The sequence below is a fragment of the Chaetodon auriga genome, chromosome 2 (assembly GCF_051107435.1).
Source record: "Chaetodon auriga isolate fChaAug3 chromosome 2, fChaAug3.hap1, whole genome shotgun sequence".
Taxonomy (NCBI): Eukaryota; Metazoa; Chordata; class Actinopteri; order Chaetodontiformes; family Chaetodontidae; genus Chaetodon; species Chaetodon auriga.
The window spans coordinates 31,452,326-31,466,038 of NC_135075.1; the positions used below are offsets into that span (position 1 = coordinate 31,452,326).

Sequence of the window (13,713 nt, forward strand, 5' to 3'; positions counted from 1 at the left end):
AAACCTACAGACTTGTTTTTAGACAGAATACAACTTTATTGAAAACTTCTCTAATGAAACAAAAAACAAACATTTTACACAAAGACAACAGAGAAAATTAATGGAGGAGAAACAACTCCAGGCAGCCATCTTGGCTCTCACTTCTTCTTGAACCTGACAGACAGAACAGAGCGTCAGCCATCGTAACTCTCTTTCAAGTCTCTGTGGGGCCCAGAGAGAGGGAAAGTAAAACTTACTTTGAGCTGCCAGGACCCTTCTTGTTCAGACCGAGACGCTTTCTGTCTGCAAAGGACGGTCTGTAACGAGACAGGTGCACAGACAGACAGGTGAGACAGGTGCACAGACAGACAGGTAAACTGACAGGTGCGCTGGCAGTCAGGCAGTCTCACCCAGCTCTGTAGTGTTTGAGGACCTTGCTGCTGGTGTTGGTCAGCTCTTTATCAAACACAGACTTGCGTCCTTTTCCTGTTTTCTGATAGGCTGCTGTAAAGAGACACAGTTCAGTTGAGTCAGACTGTTTATAGCAGAGTATATCAGTGCTGATGTAGTATATCCGTGTACCAATGCAGTATTTCTGACCCGCAGGCGGCGTCTCATCCTCCACCATCGCTCTCGCTCTCCTTGGTCGTCTCTCTCTCTTGGCTGCCCGCTCAGCGAACATCTGAGCCTTCAGGATCTCGAACTGAGCGCGCTCCTCAGACTGAGACACAAAGATCATCAACTCACAAGTGAGAGGTCTCACTCCAACATTAAACTTTGAAGCTGCTCTGACATTAAAACTGAACTCAGCCAACTGTAATGAAACTGTTTTTCTAACAGTGATGTAACATCCTGTGCTGCATTCAGGTAAAATAGGTGAGAAAGACACGACAGACAGAAACTGACAAGCTTTTCTGAGATGACGTTCTCTTGGATAAAAAACAAAGTAAATTAGAATATTATCTGGCCTTAAAAAGAGATTATGGCTTGGCAGAATACCTCTCTATGGTCAGAGATAGAAAGCAGACAGATAGTAACCAAATACAGACTCAGTGACCACAAATCGATAATCGATAGCAATCGAAAAAGGAAGACACAAAAAATTGTGGCAGCCAAAAGAAAACAGAATGTATGGTCACTGCTGGACAGCTGAGGCTGAGACAGAGATGAACGTCCACCTAACAATGGAAACATTCAATAAAACAAAGAATATTCACATTAATAAATTCAACTCTAACGCTCTCAGATTTCTTGGAGCTAATTAACCTCTCAAAATGGAAAATACAAGGCAGATCTTGCTGCCCAATATATATCAACATGCAACAATCTTAGGACACAAACACATTCATTTAAAAAAAAAAGAAGCTGTTTATACATGAGACTGAGGGCCACGGCAGAACCTTCAGCCTGGTCCTCTAGAAGGAGTCCATTGTGGATTTTGAGGTGTGTTTAGGATCATCATCCTGTTGCATAACTTTCCTCTTTTCATGTTCAGCTCTGATGCTTGATTGCAGAATTTGTTGGTATGTAACTGAATCTATTATTCCTTCAACCAGTGAAATGTGCCTCATCCACCAGCTGCAACAGGGGGGTGTTCCTTTAATCAAACTCTGCACCTTTTGTCTCCAAACATAGCATAGTCTCCAAGTGGACTTGTTTCTAAAATAAATCAGGTCTGCTTAAATGTTCCCTTGCTAACTTCAGATCATTTGGTGAGGACATGGAAAGGTTTCCTTCTGATGACTCTTCCAGGAGGGTCATATTTGTGCAGATGTTGCTGCACAGTAGAACAATTCACCACCACTCAGAGTCTGCTGAATCTTCTGTTCTTTTATAGTCAAACAGGAGGTTTTGACTTGCCTTTCTAACAATCCTACGAGCAGTTCTGTGTGAAAGTTTTCTTGGTCTTCCAGACCTCAGCTTGACCTCCACTGTTCCTGTTAAATGACATTTCTTAATTACATCACAAACTGGCAATATAGTGTATTAAGGGTCTGAAAACTTTCTGTATGCCCTGCATACATTTCTATTCTTTTCCTTCTATATAGGGTTAGGGTTAGAAGAATTTAATCTGCACATACAGTACAAATGGTGTTTTCACATTCTTTAATTTTCAATAAAAATCAGTGCGACACTTACATTTTTGCCTGTTGTGATGAAATATGATCTGACTCCTGATGAACTCATTAAATGTTGCCTACACCAAAATCTATACAATTTATGCCAAATAAACATGCACCTTAGCTTGTGTTCTGTTTGCACTGGACATTTAAACTCTGGACATCTCATGTAAACTCATTTAAACACTTGACATTTAAACTTGCATTCTGTTGCATTGGACATTTTTACTTTTACTTCTGTTTGGACATTTTTACCTTTAATTCTGTTTGCACTGGACATGTGTACTTTTAGTCCTATTACACTGGACATGTGGACATTCTTAATTTTTTTTACCTTTAACTTTTAACTCTTTGCTTGCTGTGCTTTTAGATTATTTATTGCATGCCTTTTACTTAAAATTTGTGGAATATGCTGGAACTTGTGAATTTCCCTTGGGGATGAATAAAGTATCTTTCTATCTATCTAAATTTATGAGCTACAACCTGAGAAACCCTGAGGGAGTCACTCAACTACAGACTGAACTGATTGTGTGTGAGAGACCTTCAGTTTCACCACGTCACAGTGGCTGATTATTGATTGATCACTAAAGTTATTATTATTATTATTATTAATACCGTCAGCTCCTTTTTCCGGCCGTCTTTCAGGAACTTCTCTCTCTTCTTCTTCCCTCTCAGAGCGAGGTCGAACTCCTGCAGAGCCTTTGACACTGACAAAGAGGAGGACAGGTCAAAATACAGTATGGGGTACTGTGGAGTACTCCAGTGGAGTACAGTATGATGTAATACAATGTGTTTTAGTACAGTAGTGTGCATTACTACTTACTGCGGCTCTGTTTCCTCTCCTGTTGAGTCTGAAACCAAACTCTCTGTGACTGACAGGAGGTGGAGCCATCAAGACGCTTCTGAGCCACACTTAACTACATACATACACACACACACACACACACACACACACTTAACAAAGGTCCAACATGTCCTTGGACTTCCTCTGTCTCATGGTTCAACCTGGAGAGTTTCTGCCCAGTGAATGTGAGAATTCTTGACCCTGATTGGCTGGTCACTATGGGACAGTATAACCAGACACCTGAGGACACCTAGTGATAGGTGTTGTACATTATTAGTGCAGTATTAAACTGTGTGTGACCATAGTAGTGAACAGGTGCTCAGGTGCTGATTTGAATCGGTGCTCAGGTGTACCTTGGCCTCAGATGCAGCCAGCTCTCTCTCCTCCCTCTCCAGTTTCATCACAGCTTCGACGTCTTTCTCAAGTTTGGAGATTAGATCTCTGAACTTCAGGATGACCTCTGGGCAAGTGATAGACACAAACCAAGAGAGTTACATCACAACACACCTGAAGAAAACTTTCTGTTCAAATATCACCAGAAAACATCAGGTCAGTGTCATCACTCCTGACCTGAGCTCCTCACTCCTGAGCTACCCCCTGGCTCTGTCTGTTTACTGGACATGCTGTGACAGGTTGAGTCTCGGAACTTTGATTTTGTGTTATTTTTGATGTTGATTTTTAGGGGTGCCAGCCAAGTCTCTCTCCTGACATTTAAGATGTTAAACTGAGTCAGTCAGTCATTTGAGTTCAGTTTTTCTTTAAACTTTGTTTTGATTGTTTAGTTCGTGTTTGTTTGTTTTACCTCAAACCCACACATAGGATGCCAGTATAGATATACAAACCCCCTGCACATTAAACAACCCCCCCCCCCCCCGAAAGTCCAACTCCAAAAAGAATATCCACGACCTAAGGCAAAAATTCTTAACAACTCAAAATTCCACTCCGGGTTTTCTTAACAGTCCAATCAAAAAAGAAGAAAGCCCTTTCTCAGAGCTTATGAACTCAGACCACCTTTCTGTGTCTCTCAGGTGTGTGTACCTGGTGGCAGGACTCGAGCCTTCACACTGCTCTTGGCTGACTTCACAACCTCCTTCAGCATCTTCCTCTCAGACTCTCCAACCAAAGACACCGAGCGCCCTGAGCGTCCAGCTCTCGCTGTCCGGCCAACACGGTGGACATAGTGCTTCACCGTGGACGGCATGGTGAAGTTTATCACCTGAGAGACATACAGAGACAGAGAGAGAGAGAGAGAGAGACATCATGTCTTCAGATGTTCAAATTTGACTCACAGTAAGTACTTACTATTGCAACTCCCTCTAAAACTTAGTAGTACTCAACACTGTAGTACAAAAATAACTCCACTGTATCAGTATATAATGTTTTAGTAACTCCATAGTTGTTATAGCATCCTGTAATAACTTCAAGTTAACTCTACAGCAAATATATAGTGACTAATAATTAAAGACGCCCTTCAGTAACTCCAAAGTAACACGATAGTAACTCTACTGTCACTCTATGATAACTCCACAGTAACTTTACAGCGCAATTTCACAGTAAAGCCTTTGTAATGTCACAGTAATGCCATCATAATTCTACAGTAACTACAAAGTAACTCTATAGTAACTCTTTAGTAACTTAAGAAATGTAACTCCATAACAACCCTATATTAAGAATGTGGTAAACTTGCAGTAACTCTGCAGTAAGATAGGATAAGATTTTATTGATCCCACACCAGGGATATTTAATTATTACAGCCATTACAGCAAACACAGTGGCATGAAGAGGTCAAAATAAAAAAGTGTACAGGATACAGAATAGAAAAACAACTAATTATGTACATTTGTACAATGATAAAAACTCGTAAATGCCATAAAAATGCCATAACTATTGCTGATATTCTTGTGAGAAAACTACTAATGACATATGTTTTATTGCACTTGAGAAATACTGGGACTGTGCAGAAGTTTTAGGCAGGTGTCAAAAATGCTGTAAATTAAGAATGCTTTCAAAAATATGTCAATAGTTTATTTTCATCAATTAACAGAATGCAGCGAATGAACAGAAGAATCTAAATCAAATCTATATGTGTGACCACCCTTTGCCTTCAAAACAGCATCAATTCTTCCAGGTACACTTGCTCTCAGTTTCTGAAGGAACTCAGCTGGTAGGCTGTCCCAAACATCTTGGAGAACTAACCACAGATCTTCTGTGGATGTAGGCTTCCTCAAACCCTTCTGTCTCTTCATGCAATCCCAGAGAGACCTGATGATGTTGAGATGGGGCCATACTATCACTTCCAGGACTTCTTGTTCTTCTTTATGCTGAAGATAGTTCTAGTTCGGCACCCCAGTTCCAATGTTTTTGTGCATAGTTGAGTCGCTTGGCCTTGTTTCCATGGTGGAGGTGTGGCTTTTTGGCTGCAATTCTTCCATGAAGACCACTTCTGGCCAGACTTCTCTGGACAGTAGATGGGTGTACCTCGGTCCCACTGGTTTCTGCCAGGTCTGAGCTGATGGCACTGCTGGACATCTTCTGATTTTGACGGGGAATAAGCTTGATGTGTTTTTCATCTTTCATTTCCTTGGCCGACCACAGCATCTACCATCCTCAACGTTGCCTGTTTCTTTGTGCTTCTTCAAAAGAGCTTGAACAGCACATGTTGAAACCCCTGTCTGCTTTAAAATCTTTGTCAGGGAGAGACCTTGCTGATGCAATATAACTACCCTGTGTCTTGTTGCTGTGCTCAGTCTTGCCATGGTGTATGAGCTGTGACATGAAACTGTCTTCCACAGCCTCACCTTGGTAGCAGAGTTTGGCTGTTCCTCACCCACTTTTAAGCCTCCTACACAGCTGTTTCTGTTTCAGTTAATGGCTATGTTTCAACCTACGTGTGAAATTGATGGTCATTAGCACCTGTTTGCTATAAACAGACAAAGGCTAGTAACACCAAATATTGATTTGATTTAGATTATTCTTTTGTTCACTCCCTCTGCATTTTGTAAATTGATAAAAATAAACAATTACTATTTGTATTTTTACATACTTTATATGCACAATATATACAGATTATAAAAGTACTGTTGCCAATGTGGATAACAAATATTGTTATTGCACAGTTGAGAGAAACATACAACTTAGAAATTGCACCAGATGAAATGGATAATGTGAGGAGATATTAGCATCGATAACAGTAGTGCAAAACAAAAGTGGGTTTATGATGTAGAATTGAGAAAGAAGCATCAACACAGTGCTACACTACGTGTTGCTGGAGTTAAACAGTCTGGATGCAGCAGTCTGTTACTTAATGGTAACTCTGTAGTAACTACTGTGCTCCTACACTAACTGCAGACAAAGTGACTCACTGTTTTGACTCCATCGATGTCCAAACCTCTGGCTGCCACATCTGTTGCAACCAAGATGTCAATCTGTTCATCTTTAAAACGCCTGCAGAACAAAAAGAATGAGGAGAACAAGAAGGACAAAGACGGCAGATGCGTCTTTCAAATTAGCACATTTTTCCTATGTTTGTTTTTCTGTGTGTGTGCACCTGAGGTTCTCCAGTCTCTGGTTCTGGCTCAGTTCTCCATGCAGTTCTCCGACCTTCATTCCCATCAGTCCCAGAAGGATGTGCAGTCTGTGAGCCTGTTTCCTTGTCTGAGTGAAACACATCACGTGATCCTGGAACGTCCGAGTCAGCAGAGCTGGCGAAACACACAACAGTCAATGCTACTACTGCAGTACAAGTACTACAACATTATTGTTGGTATTATTAGTCTATACCAGCCACGACAGCCTCTCTGTCTCCCTCTCTGTTTGGTCGGATTCGGACAAACTCTTGTCGCAGAAATGGAGCAACATCAGTGTTGCTGTTAACAAAGATTCTGATAGGCTGCTTCAAAGAGACAGCTGCCAGGTCCTTCACCTGGAGACAGAAGTCACATGACACAGTGAAACACCTGGAGATGGATATCACATGACACAGTGAAACACCTGGATGCACAGGTCACATGACACAGGTGTAAGCGTTTACCTCCTCTGTCATGGTGGCGGAGAACAACATGGTCTGTCTGTTGTAGGAACACAATCTGATGATCTCCTTCATCTGTTCCTCAAAGTATTCGTCCAACATCCTGAGAAACAGAGAAAAAAGACAGAATCAAACAGGTGAGTCTTTGTCTTCCAGCTGTGTTGGTAATTACAGTTTTTCTGTGATGCCTCTTTGACCGCAGGTGTCACTGCTCACCTGTCGGCCTCATCCAGGATCAGGATTTCAATGTGAGTAAGCTCAAAGCTCGGTGTGTTATGAAGGTGATCGATCAGTCGACCAGGTGTAGCTATCAAAACATCTGGCCCCGCCCTCAATGCCACCTCCTGAGACTTCAGGTCCAACCCACCTGGGGACACACAAGGACAGGCTACTTGAACACAAGACCAAGTCCAGAGTCTAGAGACAGACTGAGTGAATTGAGACAGACCGTCGGATCAGTCAGTAAACAGTCATACCAACGGCCAGACAGGTGGTAATGGAGGTGAACTGGGAAAGCTGACGGGCCACAGAGTGAACCTGGATCCCCAGTTCTCTGGTAGGAACCAGAACCAAGACCCGGGTAACCTGGGATGTCCTGGGCTTATAAACCAAACGCTCCAAAACCGGCAACATGAAGGCTGCAGTCTTCCCTGAGGACAGGAATCCTTTCATCAATCTATCTGGTTCCATCATTAGAAATTTGTCCCAGCATAACGAAATGGCCCCAGTATATCAGCATTACCTGTCCCAGTAGCAGCACAGGCACACAGGTCTTTGCCCAGGAGGCCGACAGGAACACAGGCCTTCTGGATGGGAGTTGGTTGCTTAAAGCCCAGAGCTGTGATGGCCTGCAGAGACACACCAGGAGGTTACGAGCATCAACAACAAAACAAAACCGGGCTCCTCCTGGAGGTGGGGCAGGGCGGGGCGGGGCGGGGCAGGACCTGATGGGTGGGACTTCAGGCTCAGCTCAAAGAAGCAACATGGAAACTGAGCAGTTCAAATCCTTTGTTGTGGTCCGAAGAAGAAACAGTTTGAGGAACTCCTAAACTTGACTGAGTCCTCCTCGATCGAGGAGGAAGAGCTGGAGGAGGTGAGAAAAACTATCCACAGAAGTCATCTCATCATCATCATCATCATCATCATCATCATCAGTCACCTCAACTCCAGTCTTTTTTCTACTGATCTCAGAGACACTCAGTAGTCATGGTTACCTTCAGGATGGGACGGGACAGGTTCATATCATCAAAAGTCAGCTGATCATCGAACTGAGACGCGTCTTCATAGAACGACTCCGGAGCCTGAAAAACACAGGTGTTACCACAGTAACCCAGTACACACTGTCAGTGAGCCTGAGATCATCAGCACCTCTTCCTCACCTCCTCTCCTGCCTTCCTCTTTCTCCCCCGTCGTTCTTTGTCTCTCAGGGTGTCTGACAGGAAACAGGAACTTAGTCCACAGGAGATCAACAATAAAAGTAAAGTACTAAACTCCGGTTATATTTTTACATTTTCTACGTTTATCAAATAAAGTTCAGTCTTTATTAAGTTTTCTGTTCAGAGCAACAATTTGTTCAGTTGGACAAATTACATTAGAATGTTTAAGTTTTCACTCAGTTTATAGATTATCTGGTTATTAAAACATCTAAATCAATCAAAAGAATTCAAATATTTCTTATTCATGTTAGTAATCAAAATACAAGCCTCTACTGGACTCACCTGATTTGGTCAGAATCTCCTCATCACCCGAGTCAAACTCATCTTCATCCTCCTCCTCATTATCATCATCATCATCATCATCATCTTCATTAGCAGTTCCATCAGGTGGCTTCACATCCTCCTCTTTATCATCATCATCATCATCATCATCATCCTCCTCCTCCTCCTCCTCCTCGGCCCCCTGGTTCTTCCCTGCAGAACCTTCAGCAACACCTCTCTCACCTGATTTCTCCTGCAGATCAAAAATCCACTGTAAAACGCAGGAAGTCGAGCCTGACCAGACAGGAAGTCGAAAATTACAGTGCACTCACCTCAGCTTTCCTCTTCTTCCTGATTCTCTCTATTTTCTGGTCCAGAGTGGTTGCAGTTCTCTGCAAACACAGAAGATAGTTAAAAATACAGCAGGGGAACGTTAGCGAGCCAAAGCGCCACTGAGAATGTTAGAGAACCAAAACACTCTTGGAGAACCAACAGAACCAGAACCAATATACTGACATATATCTTTCCAGAGTTAGTACACTGCAGCAGAATGTGTTGTTTCTGGGACATCAGGTCTGAGTTGAATTCTCTACCTCAGGCTGGTAGCTTTGACTTTTGGCCAAAGAAGCAGGTATTTTACTCTAACACAGTTGGTCATATGTGTTTCTGATGATTCAACAGGAACGTCATGTTGATCCAAACTGAACCACCAACACTGAACATGAGGAGCAAGAATCAGATTTTTATTGCAAGAACCTGAGACGTCAGAAAAAAACTCACAACTCGCAGCCTTCGATGCAGCCAGTTCAACTAACAGGACATTTACGAAAATGAAACATTGATCAGATGTGAAGGTGAATGTGCTTAATGCTTTGCTGCAGGGCATAAACTGGTGGAGGTACGAGGGCACTGAAGCTCACTGCTTGGTATTTGTTAGGCATCTATAACAGAGATGGAGGTATCCAGCCTCCAGGTCATAAACTACCTGCAAAACTCTTAGATCCAGACTAACACTTCCCTTTAAGTGGTCCCTGAATGCAACACAAACATAGCAGTTGCTTGCCATCAATAACATACATCATGACGACTGTCAACAAAACAAAAGCAGATGTGGAGCATCACCGTTTCCAGGAGAAATGGACAAACAATCATTTTTCTGTTGAGGTAAAATCAAACCAGTGTGTCTCAGTTAGTTCGTGAGGACGAGCTCTCTGATGATGAAGGTCCTGTCTTCACAGGACAAACATGCTGAACTAGACGAGCTGCAGGACAAATGGATGAAGTGAACGCTCTTCAGTGGAGTCTGATGCTCAACAAGCAGCTTTCAGAGCTCATCCTGACAGACAGTGTTCTGCAGCGGGTTTGTGCTAACTAACAGCTAAGAAGCTGAAACCTCCTTCAGAAGGAGAACCAGTGAAGGAGAGCCTTGTTGCTGCTGTGGAGCCGAGAGCAGCAGACAAAGTCAAACTGTCCAAAGCGTCCATTTATCTGAATAATTCAGATGAAGGAAAAGCTGACGTGAAGCTCAGTGATAGAAAGTGTCGTGTGATCTGACCTTCATGGTGGACGTTACCAAGAACCCCTGAGCTGAAGCTGAAGCTCCAGCAGCTTCTCAGCTCTCTGCTGTCACATGAGAAACATGTGAAGAGGAAACACTGAGCACGTTCCTGCTATGAAGAACAAAAGCTGCTCTGACCGCTGAACCTGCTGCTGAGGTAAAACTCCTTCAGGTGTCCGGTGAGAAGTTTCAGGACGTGAAGAGTCGACAAAAGGAACCGAACAGATTTACTGTTTGATGAAGAACCAGCCAACAGAAGCACTTCTAATTGTTGCATTACAGGTTTAAGTGATATATGTGTTCAAAAATTTAGTATGGTCATCAAGGGGTGTTATAAAAACTGACACAAAAAAAGGTTCTGCGTCCCTGCTCCTGGTAAGTTTGATGAACTCAGACTAAAGCCAGGCAAAGTTCACTGTGTAGGTTAATTTCATAAACGCAGTTTTAAGTGATGTCAGTAACCCACTGACTGACTGATTTCTTTTATTTTTAGAAATGTGTGAGAGTTTAGCTTTCCCATGTTTTAATCCAGATCTGATTACTTTCATCTGAATTTATACCTTTATTGACATACTTTTTCTTATCCTTCCCACTGGAACGATGGAAAATGCCGCCTCAAACATTTTTCATACTTTATTATTTTGCTTTTAACCTTAAATTTGTATTCTTATTCTTATTTATCATTTTTAACCATATTGGCTGAGTAACAGTCATTCGACTGGTGACCTTGGTGTCTAGACCCTTCAGTATTCTGTCTGCAGCCAGTTCTGCTCCGGTTGGCCCAGCCATTTTGAACCTCCATCAGTTGCAAAGCTACACGGGGTTGAACCTGATCAACCGGAGACTGCAGGAACACATCCTCCACACCATGAGGTCCAACCGGCATCTTCAAAATAATTTAGAATGGATTTTTTACAATAATTTTTTTTTTGCTTTGGAGGAGTGATATATTGGTTTGACTTGACCTCACCACAAAATACATCCTAACCAATGACCTAAAGATGAACTAAGGGACCAGCTTATTAACTGGTCACACTGTGACAGAACAGGTTCTGCTGCAGCTTCTACCTTGTTTTTGAGCTGTTTCATGACGTCAGTCATGACCCAGTCGTCATCACAGTTCAGTCCGTCTCTCTCGCCAAACTCAAAGTCAGTGTTGAAATGTCTCGGCCCACGACTCCCAAACTTCTTCTTCCTGTTCAGGACAATTGGTTCATCCTGAGACACACACACACACACACACACACACACACACACACACACACACACAGTGCAGTTCAATATATAAAAACACTGTGTGAAGGTGTCATGGCCTAACAGCAGTTTCAGGGGCTTTGCTGATCCATTTTGACATTTACTCAGTTGAAAACATTCCACAGGTAAACAGGTTCAATGGTAACAGGTGAGAGAATCATGATTGGGTATGAAAGGGACATCCTGGAAAGGCTCAGTCGTTCATAGAAGATGGAGGTTCACCACTTTGTGAACACATGATTGGATGAAGGAGACGAACACATGAGCTCAGAGACACTTCAGAAAACTGCTGTCAGGAAACACTTTGACTGGAAATGACTGGTTTTATTGATGTTTTAGACACAGCATCCAACGTTCTTGGAATCAGGGATGTAATAACACTACACAGATAATGTAATAGAGGAAATGTAATGTAATAAAGTAGCAAAATGTATAAAAAAGTAATAAAGTAAAAAGTATCAACTCAACTTTCATATTACGTTTCTCTACGACTGTAGGAGCCATACATTGCTTTGCTAATTGAATATTCTGTGTTCAATTAGTTTTGTCTTGTTGCGATGGTGATATGCAGAGTTTGGGTAACGTGAGCACCGTAGTTGACGGCCGGTAGGTTATATTAGAGGCTGCTTCACCTGCACTGGGAGGAGAGGCGAGTTTAGGTAGCTGTAATTTTTGTTATCGCTTTTGTTCCAGTCAACATCATATGTGCGCCTGTAAAGCCGCTGTAGTAGCTGATGTGTTAATAAAACTCCAAAACTTCTCTGGACTCAGTGTGCTTCTCTGGAACAGCAGCAGCCTGTCATACAAATATACTGGACCTACTCTCTGCCTAACAAGCGACCTTTTTAAGGTACTGGAAAGCTGCAACAACAAGTGAAAAACACACATTTCTCTCTTGTTTCCTTTTTGGTCCGGACCAAATAAAGTGGACTACAGGTGTGAATATGCTCCATGTGACACTGAATTAAAAACATAAAGCAGGTGACCTGTTTCTTCTATTTCATGTCAGATCAGGTCTCAGACAAACCCAGTTCAAGAGTCAGAACCACAGAAAAATAGATTAGAATATTGTTTTATATGCAAGTTAACCCACTAAAGTCAACATCAAATAATTCAGCATTTGTATTGACTCCATCAGACTGACAGTGATATTTCACACACTGACACTTACTAAATCTCAACTTTACATCTGAAATGTTTAAATCTGACTGTCATATTGAGAAATGCTGATTTAGAGGTAAAACTAAGCTTTTTCGGTTCCCTTTAGAGCTTTCTGAATTCTAGTACAGTACAAACGGTTTGACTTGGTTTATTTAAAGAATTAACAACCTTCTGGATCAATCTGCTTTTTTCCAGGCGGGCTCTGGTTCACCTCCGGCTGCCTGGTCGCCTCGTTTCTACCGTGAGGCTTTCAGCTGTGGAGCCGCATAGACTCACCTCCTGGTCGGACTCGGTGTCAGGCTCTTCCGGACTCTCGTCCTCGTCTCGGATCGTCCCGATCAGGCCCAGCTGCTCCAACATGGCGGACTGGGCTTCGGTATCGGAACACAGACTGTGGATCAGTTAGAAACGACTTCAGCAGCACTCCTCTTCCGATTTCTCTCCGTACACACACGTGTGTTGACGGAAAGAGGAAGTCAGAGCGGTGTATTTCCGCTTCCGGTTGAAAGGTTTCTGAGTGTTTTTCTTTGTATGAAATTTAATTTACAAAATAAAGCAATCATTTATTCCAAATCCCAAATATTCATAATAGTACGGAGCCCCTAAAGTGCCACGGAGAAAAAAAAAATATTAGGTGTACGACATACTAAAACGTGCACACGAGATACTAAAACGTGCTAACGAAATACTAAAACGAAGCGGTCAAGTAGGTATGCGTGCTGTCTGCAGGACGGTAGCTCAGTGCATATTGAGTGCATTTGTGACTGTGAACATCTGGAGTGATCTCTGCGGTGTTGTCCGCTCCACACTGAGCACCCCGTGTGCCGCAGGACAACCTCCCAGAGACTTCTGGGTCCTAAACCGGTCCGTTACACTCTGTGAACAGAATGAAGAAGACTTAACTTTGCGAACCCCTTTCCTCTATTCCTCTATTTCCTCTAGAAATATTATGTATTGTTTTTCCCACTCACCACCACACATCCAACAGTTTGGTCAACCAGTGATATGGCTCCGATTTATGATCAGTACCACAGATCAATACGGCCAATGAGTGGTTAATAAGACATTCCAAA

General features: G+C 42.5%; 1 protein-coding gene across 3 annotated transcripts; it reads right to left on the reverse strand.

Moving 5' to 3' along the window:
* Nucleotides 1–12: 12 nt before the first annotated feature.
* On the reverse strand, nt 13–13,126 carry ddx27 (DEAD (Asp-Glu-Ala-Asp) box polypeptide 27). 3 transcript variants are annotated; one of them, XM_076746964.1, is made up of 21 exons: nt 12,917–13,126; nt 11,294–11,443; nt 9,000–9,059; nt 8,689–8,920; nt 8,350–8,402; nt 8,185–8,271; nt 7,713–7,818; nt 7,447–7,620; nt 7,187–7,337; nt 6,974–7,073; nt 6,724–6,865; nt 6,491–6,644; nt 6,306–6,387; nt 3,982–4,159; nt 3,297–3,403; nt 2,923–3,016; nt 2,715–2,806; nt 580–700; nt 390–483; nt 237–296; nt 13–153 (listed from the first exon to the last, which is right to left on the reverse strand). In XM_076746964.1, the coding sequence occupies exons 1-21, from the start codon at nt 12,998–13,000 to the stop codon at nt 138–140; spliced, it is 2,337 nt and encodes a 778-aa protein (XP_076603079.1). In that variant the 5' UTR covers nt 13,001–13,126; the 3' UTR covers nt 13–137. The 3 variants fall into 3 exon arrangements, with proteins under 3 accessions (XP_076603079.1, XP_076603088.1, XP_076603071.1); XM_076746973.1 differs by having other exon boundaries at nt 390–480; nt 12,917–13,118; XM_076746956.1 differs by having other exon boundaries at nt 562–700; nt 12,917–13,118.
* Nucleotides 13,127–13,713: the final 587 nt, after the last annotated feature.